At 56.0% G+C, this 12024-nt stretch overlaps 1 protein-coding gene across 1 annotated transcript in view; it reads left to right on the forward strand.

The window, feature by feature from the left end:
• Positions 1-12024, forward strand: part of PPP1R13B (protein phosphatase 1, regulatory subunit 13B) — a 59379-nt gene that overhangs the window by 43284 nt on the left and 4071 nt on the right. Inside the window, exons 5-11 of the mRNA XM_005853266.2 lie at positions 2136-2310; positions 2980-3176; positions 5307-5447; positions 5687-5867; positions 8945-9114; positions 9462-9963; positions 11271-12020. Of these exons, the coding sequence (XP_005853328.1) occupies positions 2136-2310; positions 2980-3176; positions 5307-5447; positions 5687-5867; positions 8945-9114; positions 9462-9963; positions 11271-12020 (2116 nt within the window). The remainder of the gene's footprint in view (positions 1-2135; positions 2311-2979; positions 3177-5306; positions 5448-5686; positions 5868-8944; positions 9115-9461; positions 9964-11270; positions 12021-12024) is intronic.

Genomic DNA, 12024 nt, shown 5'->3' on the forward strand with positions numbered 1-12024 from the left:
CCGGGATTCGAACCCGGGACCCTTCAGTCCGCAGGCCGACGCTCTATCCACTGAGCAACACCAGCTACGGCAACATTGCTCACATTTATTTAAAAAAGAATTTTGATTGATTTTTAGAGAGAGAGAGAGAGAGAGAGAGAAACATTGATGTGAGAGAGATACAGGCTGAAATATTTTCATTTATTGATTTGAAAGAGAGAGGGAGATAGAAACATCCATGATGAGAGAGAGAAATATTGATCGGCCGCCTCCCGCACGCCCCCGACTGGGGATGGAGCCCGCAACCCCGGGCAGGTGCCCCTTGACTAGAATCGAACCCGGGACCCTTCAGCCCCCAGGCCGATGCTCTATCCACTGAGCCAAACCGGTCAGGGCTCTGGGACCATTCTTAACTACAGTTTGTACTTCTCAGTCCCTTCACTTTTCCACACAGTCCCCCACCCCCTTAGGTGGCAATCGGCAGTCTGTTCTCTGTGTCTATGAGCCTGTTTCTGTGAAGTGTGTTCGTTTATTGTTTCTTAGATTCCACATAGAACTGAACCTGTAGATTTTCTTAACCATATGTCCAATCCAACTTTTTTCATTTATCGAATGATCTTGTAATTCATTGTACTGTCCACTTTTATGTAAATGATAGGTTAAGGTGCACTTGTTCTTAAAAGTTGTCTTACGAAGTTTATTGGACTTATAAGAATAAAAAACAATTAGAAGTTAAATACATTGGAAATTTTTCATCTTATTAATAAGATTTCTAAGATGAAATGTACATAGTATTATGTAATTATAATATTCTCTAATTCTACTTTTTATTTCCTTTCCAAATATTGATCCAAGAGTATTATTGTTGAGGAAATTCTTAGGTATTTTCAGGGTGTGAACCGCGAGTTCACGCTGACTTCACATGTGTCAGTGTGTGATGCCTGCACAATCGCACAGGGAGGTTCTGTACGTGCATATGGGCCTTGAAGATTAATGCTGACTTATCCTTAAGGTGTGTTTGTTCAGATTAATGGGGAAACTACTAAAGTGGATATATTTTACTTTAGGGTTGTCCTGTTCTTGTTTAACTATAAAATGTTCCATTAGCCCTAGCTGGTTTGGCTCAGTGGATGGAGCGTTGGCCTGTGGACTGAAGGGTCCCGAGTTCGATTCCGGTCAAGGGCATGTACCTTGGCTGTGGGCACATCCCCAGTGGGGAGTGTGCAGGAGGCAGCTGATCGATGTTTCTCTCTCATCGATGTTTCTGACTCTCTATCCCTCTCCTCTCCTCTCTGTGAAAAATCAATAAAATATATATTTTTTAAAATGTTCCATTAGTTTTGAAGAAGCTAATCCTAAAGAAAACAAACACTTCCTGGGCTGTGGGGTGTCACTCAGCAAATGAGAGGTTTATCTCTTATTTGATCACTTACCCCTTTTCAGTAGACAGCCCCCTGCTGGCCGAGCCACTTCCTGTAGGTGAAAGGGCCTTGGAAGCCATTGCAGCAGAAGCCCTTGGGGCAGCAGGAAGCTGTGGGCTGGCAGACAGGATGGATGAGCCGGTGGTGCCTGAGCAGCCCAGGCTGCCTTCTCCGCGCGAGGCTCCTGTGGGAGCACTTGCACGCTGCGTGGTCGGCTGGTGCCGAGCGAAGCCCACTTGTGAATCCCGACTCTCCTCTCACTTCCTCCCGCGCAGTAACCAGTGTTGTGCCGTCTTACGTGCGTGTGGCCCCTCGGGCGTGTTCATGGTTTTTTTGTTAATCCTCACCCGAGGATATTTTCCCATGTGTGCGTGTGGCCCCTCGGGCGTGTTCATGGTTTTTTTTGTTAATCCTCACCCGAGGATATTTTCCCATGACCTTTTAGAGAGCGTGGAAAGGAGGTGTGGGGAGATAGGGAGGGAGAGATCCACTGACCTCCCCCCGCCGGGGCCAGGGATCAAACCCGAAACCCAGGTACAGCTCCCAACTGGAATCAAACCCGAGACCCTTCGGTGCGCGGCCGACGCTCCAACCACTGAGCAACACAGGCCAGGCCCTGGAACATTTCTTTCGTATTTAAATAGGTGATACTGTGGAATGCACTCCAGTTTTTTCGTGTCTAAAAGGAAGCATGCATCGCAGTTTTCAGAGTGAGCTGTTTTTCTCTCTTGTTAGGAGCAGCGTCTACATTTTCTAAAGCAGCAGGAGCGCCATCAGCAGCAGTCTATTTCTGAAAACGAAAAGCTTCAGAAACTGAAAGAGCGAGTTGAAGCCCAGGAAAACAAGCTGAAGAAGATCCGTGCCATGCGGGGGCAGGTGGACTACAGCAAGATCATGAACGGCAATCTGTGTATGTCCCTCCGCTTGCTCCCACGCTCACGGGCCGGGAGGCAAAACACAGTCGGGTTTCTGCACACTGTCGGTCACGCCTGAGCCGGAGCTGGTGTGGAGAGTGCACTGCTCGCCGAGGGGCAGAGGGTGGGTGGGCCGGTCTAGGTGGTCTGGGGTCTCCCCGCCCAGCCGCGCAGCACTGGCCCAGCTCCTCAGGGGGCCTGTCATCATTAAGCAGCTGAAGTCTCACCTGCGTCTAACGACAGACACACAAATGCGCGCTTTTTGTTTTTGTCGGACGGGTCTTTGTTACCCTGTTCATCCAGCGCGTGCCTGCTCTGTGTTCCGTGGTGACAGAGCAGACGGCGATGGCCTGCCTCACGGAGCCGGGTCTGCTGGTGCCTTGAGATTCCCAGGTGGCTGTGGGACTCACTGCCCATCAGAGAGTATCCACTCGTGAGGGAAAATACTGTTTGCCATGCGAGCAAGTCACGCGTGTCCCGAGGGCTGCTTGCTGGAATGTATCGTGGGTTGTGGTGTCACAGTCTCCTCCCTGGGGTCTGGCCCTCGGTGATGCTGGAGTTGAGTTAAATGTATAGACAGGAAGGAAACTCGCCAAACAGAAATAACACCACCCCAGGAAAGGAGACTCAGCTGAGTGATGTTTTCTTTCTTGTGGGAATTACAGCTGCCGAGATAGAGAGGTTCAGTGCCATGTTCCAGGAGAAGAAGCAGGAGGTGCAGACGGCCATTCTGCGCGTCGACCAGCTCAGCCAGCAGCTGGAGGACCTCAAGAAGGGGAAGCTGAACGGGCTGCAGCCTTACACCGGCAAGCTGACGGGCCCGGCCGCCATGGAGCTGAAAAGGCTGTACCAGGAGCTGCAGGTAACGGGGGTCCGGATGGGTTTAGTGTCGCGTCCTGATCTCCAGGTTTTCTTCTGTGGCTGGAGACCTCAGCTGCTGAGGACACACTGATGGGCTCTAACTTGATAGAGGCAGGAAATGTAGGTTTTTAGTATCTTCACAGAGTTCTGCATCTACCACCACAGTAAAGTATAGAACATTTCCATCAGAAGCCCCACCCCCTCAGCCATCCCTCAGAAGCCACACACACACACACACAAACACACACACACACACACACACCCCGGCCCTAAGCAGTCAGGAACCTCCTCTCCGTCTCTGTAGCTCCGCCTATGCTGGACACTTCACATATACAGGTTCGTGCAGTGTGTCATGTGTGGTTCTTTGTGACTGGCTTCTGCCCGCGTTTTCAGTGCAGAATTGAACTGGCAGTACAATGAACTAGTAAAGAATTAAGCTTAGGTGATCTTTAAGGTGTCTGTGTAAACTGTTCTGATGAGATTCTTAGATGCCTGCTGTTCAATCCTTGACTCAATCAGCATGAGCTGCTGTAACAAAATACTGTAGACGAGGAGGGTTACCTAGACCCTGAGGTTTCACAGTTCCGGAGGCCAAACTCCAAGATCAGGTGCCGGCAGACACAGTTCATGGAGGGTCTGCTTCGGCTTGAGGACGGCCACCTTCTCACTGTGCCCTCACGGCTCTGGTCTCTTCCTCTTCTTTTAAGGACACTTACAAGAACCCCATCACGGGTCCCATTCTCACCACCACTGCTAAGCCAGATCCCCTCCCAGAGGCCCCACCTTTAAAGACCCCTGAGGCTGAGGGCTTCAGTACGGAAATTCTGGGAGAACACAGACATTCAGTTCATAGGAATCCACAAGATTCCCATTTCTCAGAAGTTGTCATCAGCAGGTGATGTTTCAAGCCAGAAGCAAGTTTTGCAATTCTATTAGTACTCGGTAGAAAAAGTATTATATCATTTTATGCAATGAGAATATTTAATTAGAGTAAATTAAATATCACGTTTGTTGCTGTTAAGTTCTCTAACATAAATGCATACAAATAAAATATAAAATTTTATGGCTTTCAACATTTTGTTGTTATTAACCCTCACCAGAGGATATTTTTTCCATTGCTTTTCAGAGAGAATAGGAGGAAGGGGGAGAGAGAGAAAGAAAGAGAGAGGGCGAGGGAGAGAAACATCTATGTGAGAGAGATACATCGATTGGTTGTCTCCTGCACATGCCTCAACCGGGGCCGGGGATTGAGCCTGCAGCCCAGGTATATGCCCTTGACCGGGGATAGAATCCACAACCCTTCAGTCTGCAGGCTGGTGCTCTAACCGCTGAGAAACACCAGCCAGGGCTATTTCTAATTTTTTTTTACAGCAACCTATATTAAGAAGCATGTTCCCCATAACCAATGGACACAGGCAGTAGAGGGGCAAGGGCATGTGCTAGGGGGCAGAGCAGCTGGGGAGAGGTCAAGGCGGGGAAAGGAGACATATGTAATACTTTCAACAGTAAAGAATTTAAATTAAAAAAATAGCGTGCTCCCTGTCCAGTGCATGCATAGGGCATGTGCTAGTACACGTGTACGAGCATGCGTACGGCGTGTGCTAGTACACATGTGCATCTGGAGCTGAGTGTGACAGGACTCACGTTCTCTGTGTGTCTCTGTCAGTTCTCTATAGTGCTGGCTGCAACCCACTGGAACGATAGAACATGGTCGGGCAATTTGGGCCATCCTTTGTGAATTCCCCGCTGCCTCTGCAGTGAGGGCCTCCTTAAGTGGCCTGTGGGGGGTGGAGAAGACACCTCTCCTTAGTGCCCTAGAGGAGTGTTCAGGGCACTTGTCACTAAATGCCATCCCCAAGGACGGAGGTATGGTCCCCACAGTCATTACTGGTGCCAGTCATTCCGTTTGCTTCAAAGAGGACACATGGTTGCAGATATTTGCTCTTTTTTGGTTCATAAGAGATCTGCTGGCTCCACCTGTGCTGTACCTGTGAACACTTGTGCACAAGCAGCAGTGCGCTTATGTAAATGCACATCAGGACTCAGCGACTTCATCTTTTCTTACCCTCCCTGGCAAGGATAGTTTGGCCGTTTAATGCAAATCATACAAGTTGTATTTTCTATGTTGCAGATTCGTAACCAGCTTAACCAGGAACAGAATTCAAAACTGCAGCAGCAGAAGGACCTCTTAAATAAGCGCAACATGGAGGTGGCCATGATGGACAAGCGCATCGGCGAGCTGCGCGAGCGTCTGTACGGGAAGAAAATCCAGGCACGTGGAACAGCAAGTGTGTCCCCCAGGGGAGAGGGGCCTGGGAGCAGTCCTGGTGCGTACGTAGCTCCCAGATCCTAGGTTACCAGAGAGGGCCACTCACAGGCCTATGGGCCGAGGCCCCCCCTGACGTCTCTCCCTTCCTGGACGCTCATCCCTCAGGTTGGTGGGGCTGCTCAGTACGAGGTAGTGAGTGAGCTTCACCGAGGAGATGCTGACTCCTTTCTTCCCGGTTGCAGCTGAGCCGTGTGAATGGCGCGTCGTCGCCACAGTCACCCCTGAGCACGCCTGGCAGGGTGGCTGCCGTAGGACCTTATATCCAGGTTCCCAGCGCCGGCAGCTGCTCAGCCCCGGGGGACCCCATAAAGCCCCAGTCTCTCACTGTTGCTTCAGGAGCTGCCCATGGGAGGCCCAAACCCGGTAAGTGGCCAGCCCTCTTCCTGGGGAGCGTGAGCAGGAATCGGGGCCATGGAGCGGCGTCCTCCGAGGGGCCCCGCGTGTTCCTTCCGTCTCCCCCGAGGCACCACATCCTCCAGGGCAGCTTTGGGAGCGGTGTGCTGCCACGGTGACCATCCCATAGACAGCACTGTGACTGCTCTCCCCTCCCCCCACTCCGCGTGCCTTAGTCAATCAAAAAGTCCACAGACCACCACTTTGGCCCCTGGCCCACTGAGGCGTGCAGGGACCAGCCGCGGGCCCCAGCACCGTGTGGTGTGTGGCCACCCAGGCAGGCTCTCCCTAGAGACGCCGCCCCCTTCCTCAGAGGAGGGTTGGCTGGTTCTCAGCAGATGCACGAGAGAGCCGGGGCTCCTTTGCAGGAGGACTTGTTATGGCTGGGGGGACACGGGCCCCATAGCTCCCGCCATGTTGGCAGGTCCCCACACTGCAGCAGCCCTGCACCGACGACCACAGCCCTGCGACTGGCCTGCCGGGCCTGTGGGGGGGCCCTTGGAGGCTGTGGTAGACTTGGGGCGTTTTCTGTTTGCTGACTTCCTGTTCTCGTGCCGGCACCTGCTCTGTAGCCACACCTCTGCTGCTCCCGTCGGGCGGGGGCGTCCCCGGCCCTCAGATTCGGCCGACCCTCAGCAGCGTGCAGGCTCTGTGGTCGGCGTGGCCCCTAATGGCACCTCCTTTGATAAGCTGCTGTTTATAGTCCAACCCCCCCCGTGGTGGGAGCAGATATTCGTCTGGTTCCAATGACAATAATTAGCCCCACCAGCCGCTTCTCTGCCGCCTTCCTCGTCACCCCTTCCTGAGCTGGGCCCGTCTCCACGTTCCTGTTCTCTGGGTCCGTGCAGGGCCCCCCAGGGTTTCAAAAGACACCTTGCAGGGCCCGAGAATGCCCTTCAGAAGCTCAGAACCAGCCTGGGTCTCTCAGCTGTGCTGTGAGGGGACCACCCGAGACACCTGCGTCACCCACACGGGGCAGAACCTGGGCCCAGCTGTGGATCTGGGGAAAGAAAGCTCTTCGGTGGGGACGCTGACCGTGCTGTGGCTCTTCTGGTTCCGTGCCCCACAGATGGCCATGGTAGACCCAGAGTGACCCGCTCGTGGACAGTGTCCGACCTGGACATCGGGCCCGACTGCAGCTCCACACGGCAAGCTGCAGACTCCCTGACAGACCGTATGTCAGTGGGCAGGCCTGGGGGGAGCTCTGTCCCTCCTGCTGCTCAGGCAACAGCCACTCTGTTTTCCAAACTGAGAAAGGCCTGGGCACCCGTCTAGACTTGAGAGAGATGCCACCTGAACGTAGTCTGCCCCTCCCTTCAGCCAGGTGCCCGGTGGGGCCGGGCCACGCACCCGGGTCCCGCTCGGGGAGGCTGAGCGATGCTGGCACAGGAGGGTGTTCTGGTTTTCTTTTACCAAATGAAGAGGATTTCCTGAGTTCACGGGGAGGTGTTTAGCTTTATCTCCCTTCATACTTGAAGGTGATTGTCCCTTTATAATAAAATGAAGTGATCTTCCTTCTATACCTTCTGCCTTATCCCCAGAAAGAAAATTTCTCTCTTCATCCCTCCTTCACCTTTCTGTGACTGGTTGGCCACATTCCTGGTGACCTTGAGAGAGGTCACGGGAAGTCCGAGCGCTCGGCCTGAGCGTCTGCAGTGCACTCTTTCCCATCAGCCTGAGCTTTCACGTTGGGCCTCCCCAGGGGGTGAACCCCGCCTCCCCTGGGGAAGAAAGAAAAGCACCCCAGCCCGGAATAGGCTGACAGGCCACACGGAGCGAGGTGACCTTTGGCCTTGGACTGCTCAGCAGGGCCCTGCAGCTTGGCTGAGCCGTGTGGAGCCTGCTGCCTGGAGCTGGGGTAATGTTAGCAGTGCGATGCAGGGGCAGCAGTGCTGCCACAGGGGTGGACGCGGCTCTGGAGCAAGCGGGGCAGGGCCCAGCCCGGCTCAGAGCTCTGCCCGTCCTGCACGCGCCGGACCTCTGGTCGTGCCCAGAGCAGGTGCGAGCCGGCCTTCCCGTCCGGGTTGCAGGCTTTGGCTCCGCACCGTGTGGCGAGGAAGAGTGAGTTCCCTCTGCCCCTCAGTCGTGTCCACCTGCCGCGCTGGCTGGAGGGACGAGGATGTGCTGTTCTGCCAGGGCCCGGACAGTCCCCGGGATTTCCTCCCGTCCCATGTGGCTGAGGCTGGGTGTCGGCACGTCCGTCAGCCCGTGCCCGCTGCGGCTACAGCCTGGCCTGCCGATGTGAGTGAGCGGGTGCCCTTTTTCAGTTTGGAAAACGTTCTGTAAAAACGTAGCTTCTGGGTGCTTTTCTGAAAACGCGGGCTTGACTGGCTTTCTGACCACGGCTGTGGGGCGCAGCCTGCCTCCGTGATCACGCCTCGCTGCAGAGCAGGGGTGGGGAACGTCGGCCCGCGGGCTGTGTAACGCCCGCGAAATCGTTGGGTCTGGCCCTGCCAAGGCATCAGGGGTGAGTTAATTCAATGTTTGACCAAATAGAGCAGCCTCATTTTTAAGTTGATAATTTTGTATGGACCACGAATGATGTTATAAATATCCAAATGGCCTTTGGCAGAAAAAAGGTTCCCCACCCCTGCTTTAGATGATAGAAATTTCTAATAGATCAGAGTTGAATTTTTCTTTTAACACTGAGTGGTGCAGATCAAGCCTGTTATGGAGTCAAAGGAGAGTTCTTTATTGTATGTAACTGTATCTGTAAGCAGTGTTTGAACAGTAAGGGCCCGTGCTTGCTTTGCTCGTTAGTGTTGATGTAAGGTTTGAGCTGTGCTTGAATGAGGGCTGACTGTCTCTGCAGACCTCTGTCCCTGGCTGGGTCGTTGCTGGAGCCACGCAGCGCTGGGGGGCCGGGCCCGCCGAGGCTGCCCTGATCCCACCGCGCACTCGCGAGCTGGTGTGCGGGGAGGGGTCAGCCCTGCGGTGCCGCTCCATCAGAATGATGTTCCAAAAAGTGACTTTCTTTTCTGATGGGGCTACTCTTATGCTAACTCACCTAATTTAAAGACAAACTTAAGTTCTATGTTCTTTTCAAGCTAATGATGGAAACTGGCCAACACTAAAACAAAATATGAGCTCTGCGGTGAAACCAACACAGATGGCCCCTGTGGACTGGAAGGACCCGAGCGTGGAGGGGCCGCTCAGGCAGGGCCCCGTCTCCAGCCAGCCTGCGCCCTTGTCAGCTCTGGGAGCCCCGGAGAAGCTGGTAGGCCCCTTGTCATGATCCCTGGGACACAGATGAGCTCCTAACCCTGTCATGTTTGGCCCTTGTCTTCGAGGGTAGAAGGTGTCATGAGGCAAATTATTCTTACTAGCGTCCAAACGACACCCAGTCTGAAGGAGTCCGTGGCCCTACGCAGTGAGCACGTCAGGCCTTAGGGTGGTTCTGTCGCAGGCGGGTGACAGCCCGCTGTGCCCGATGCCCGGCGCCCTGTGCCGGCCACAGCCGACTTGAAGGATTACAAGTCCTACTTTGTCTCCTCATGTGACTGTGGATGGGAATCTGCTTAACTTTTCAAAGGATGACTGTGTTTTCTTCACGTTTAAATTTAGGGCATCGAGATGGGTAAAATGCCACCCCCCGTCCCTGGTGTCGGCAAGCAGCTGCCGCCGAGCTACGGCACACACCCAAGTCCTGCGCCCGTGGCTCCAGGGCCCACAAACTCCCTGGAAAGGAGGAAGGAGGGCAGCTTGCCCAGGCCCAGCGCAGGCCTGGCCGGTCGGCAGAAGCCCGGCCCTCTGCCCTCCATGGGCAGCACCCACCCGCCGGGCTCCTCCCAGCAGATCCAGCAGCGGATTTCTGTGCCCCCGAGCCCCACGTACCCGCCCGCAGGGCCGCCTGCGTTTCCCACTGGAGACGGCAAACCCGAGCTCCCACTGACTGTGGCCATCAGGCCCTTCCTGGCAGACAAAGGATCCAGGCCACAGTCCCCCAGGAAAGGACCCCAGACAGTGAATTCAAGTTCCATATACTCCATGTACCTCCAGCAAGCCACGCCCCCCAAGAATTACCAGCCCGCAGCGCATGGCGCCTCGAATAAGTCGGTCAAAGCAGGTACAGTAGCTTGTGCTCTCCCTCCTGGGGCCAGGGAGCTGTGCTCTCCTCTAGGAACACGCCAGCCCATAGCCTCACATTCGGGCCACACGCTACTTAGGATCAAACTAGAGCCTTACCTCTCACACGCCTTCCGAGTCGCGTGAGGTGGAGTAAAGGACGACACGCAGGTGGATGGTCACAGCTGACTTCCTGTCGGAGCGCCCACCCCCTGGGAACTCCAGCTGCGGGAAGGGTGTGATTGCGCGTGTGCTCCCTCTCCTGTGTCCTGGTACCTTTGCAGCTCTCCCGGGAGCCAGGGTGGGGCTCTGCCTAGACCTCATCTCCACCTCCTGCCGTCCCGAGCCAGGCCCTGGGGCAGCAGCTGGGTGGCGAGGGGTCTTCTGCTTTGGGCATTCCTCCCCCCCCACCCCCCGCCCCAAAAGCCGCAGGGGAGAACAGCCTGATTCGGTGAGGGGACGTGGCCCTGGGGGCGAGGTGTTGGAGGGAGCAGGTTGGCGAACAGGGCCTAGTTCCACACCTCCCACGGTCAGTGGGTTCTGACTTGGGTGGTAGGGTCCTGCCCGTTGGGCTTTCTTAGATGTTCTTGGGCGTGAGCTGCAAGCTTCCAGACTCACAGTTGAGGGACTCCTGGGTGCCTGGCCACCCTGTGCCCAGCACCTCCTGAGGCAGACATTGCACTGACCAGGGGCTGGAGCGGTCGAGACCCTTCCCTAGAGCTCCAGGCGGCCTCCCTGTCAGCCCGGCCGGGGCTTCCTGCTGTGCCCCTAAGTCCGAGGCTCAGCTCCTTGGCCAGAAGACAGGGACAGCCTGTTTGGGTGGGAAGCCAGGTCCATGGCCATTTTAAATGCTCGTTTGGAAAAGCCCCCATTCTGGGATCCCAAAGGCAAAAGCAGAAGTTAGATGCTCCACGTTCCAGAGTGTCGGTGAGGTTCTTTGAGCAGAGGACACGCTTGGGGCTTAAGTTGGGGCTCACCGCGTGGCCAGTGTAGCTCGTTGGCTGGAGCGTCGTCCCGGGCACTGAAGGGCCGTGGGTCTGATTCCAGGTCGGGGTGCGTACCCGGTTGTAGGTTCAGACAGGGTTGGGGGGCATGTAGGACGCAGCCAGTCAATGTTTCTCTCCATCTCCCTTCCTTTCTCTCTAAAATTAATAAAAAATGTGTTCTCTGGTGAGGATTAAAATATAATAATAATAAATTTATTTTAAAATTAGGGTGCAACAACCAGGCCTGCCTCTGGTGTAAGCAGAGGTGTGTAGTGGCGGGCCCGGGTGCAGGGTGCTGAGGGTCCCCGTCCTGTCTCCTCAGTGTACGGGAAGCCCGTCCTGCCATCGGGCTCGGGCTCAACGTCCCCGTCGCCATTGCCGTTTCTTCACGGGCCGCTGGCCACCAGCACCTCGCAGCCCACGCCCCCTGCAGAGAGTGCCGAGCGGGAGCCCGAGCAGGACAGCCCGGCCCCGCCCGCGGAGGCCACGGGCGCCATGGAGAGCCTGCCGCGGCCGCTCAGCCCCACCAAGCTCACGCCCATCGTGCACTCCCCGCTGCGCTACCAGAGCGACGCGGACCTGGAGGCCCTGCGCCGGAAGCTGGCCAACGCGCCGCGGCCGCTGAAGAAGCGCAGCTCCATCACGGAGCCCGAGGGCCCGGGCGGGCCCAACATCCAGAAGCTGCTCTACCAGCGCTTCAACACCCTGGCCGGCGGCATGGAGGGCACCCCGTTCTACCAGCCCAGCCCCTCGCAGGGCCTCACGGGCACCCTGGCCGACATGGACAATGGGAACACCAATGCCAACGGGAACCTGGGGGAGGCCAGCCCTGCCCAGCCCACAGCCCCGCTGCCCGCCGAGCCCGCTCCTGCCTCAGACGCCAACGACAACGAGCTCCCTTCCCCTGAGCCCGAGGGGCTCCTCCGTCTCCAGACCACCCCCCAGGCCGTGGAGCCTGCGGAGGACAACAACAACAACGTGGCCACGGCCCTGTCCACGGAGCAGGTCCCGAGCCCTGGGCCCGAGGCCCCCTCTCCGGGGGAAGAGCCCGTTTCCCCATCACGTCCCCCCGGCGC

The sequence above is a fragment of the Myotis brandtii genome, unplaced genomic scaffold (genome assembly GCF_000412655.1).
Source record: "Myotis brandtii unplaced genomic scaffold, ASM41265v1 scaffold1020, whole genome shotgun sequence".
Lineage (NCBI taxonomy): Eukaryota > Metazoa > Chordata > Mammalia > Chiroptera > Vespertilionidae > Myotis > Myotis brandtii.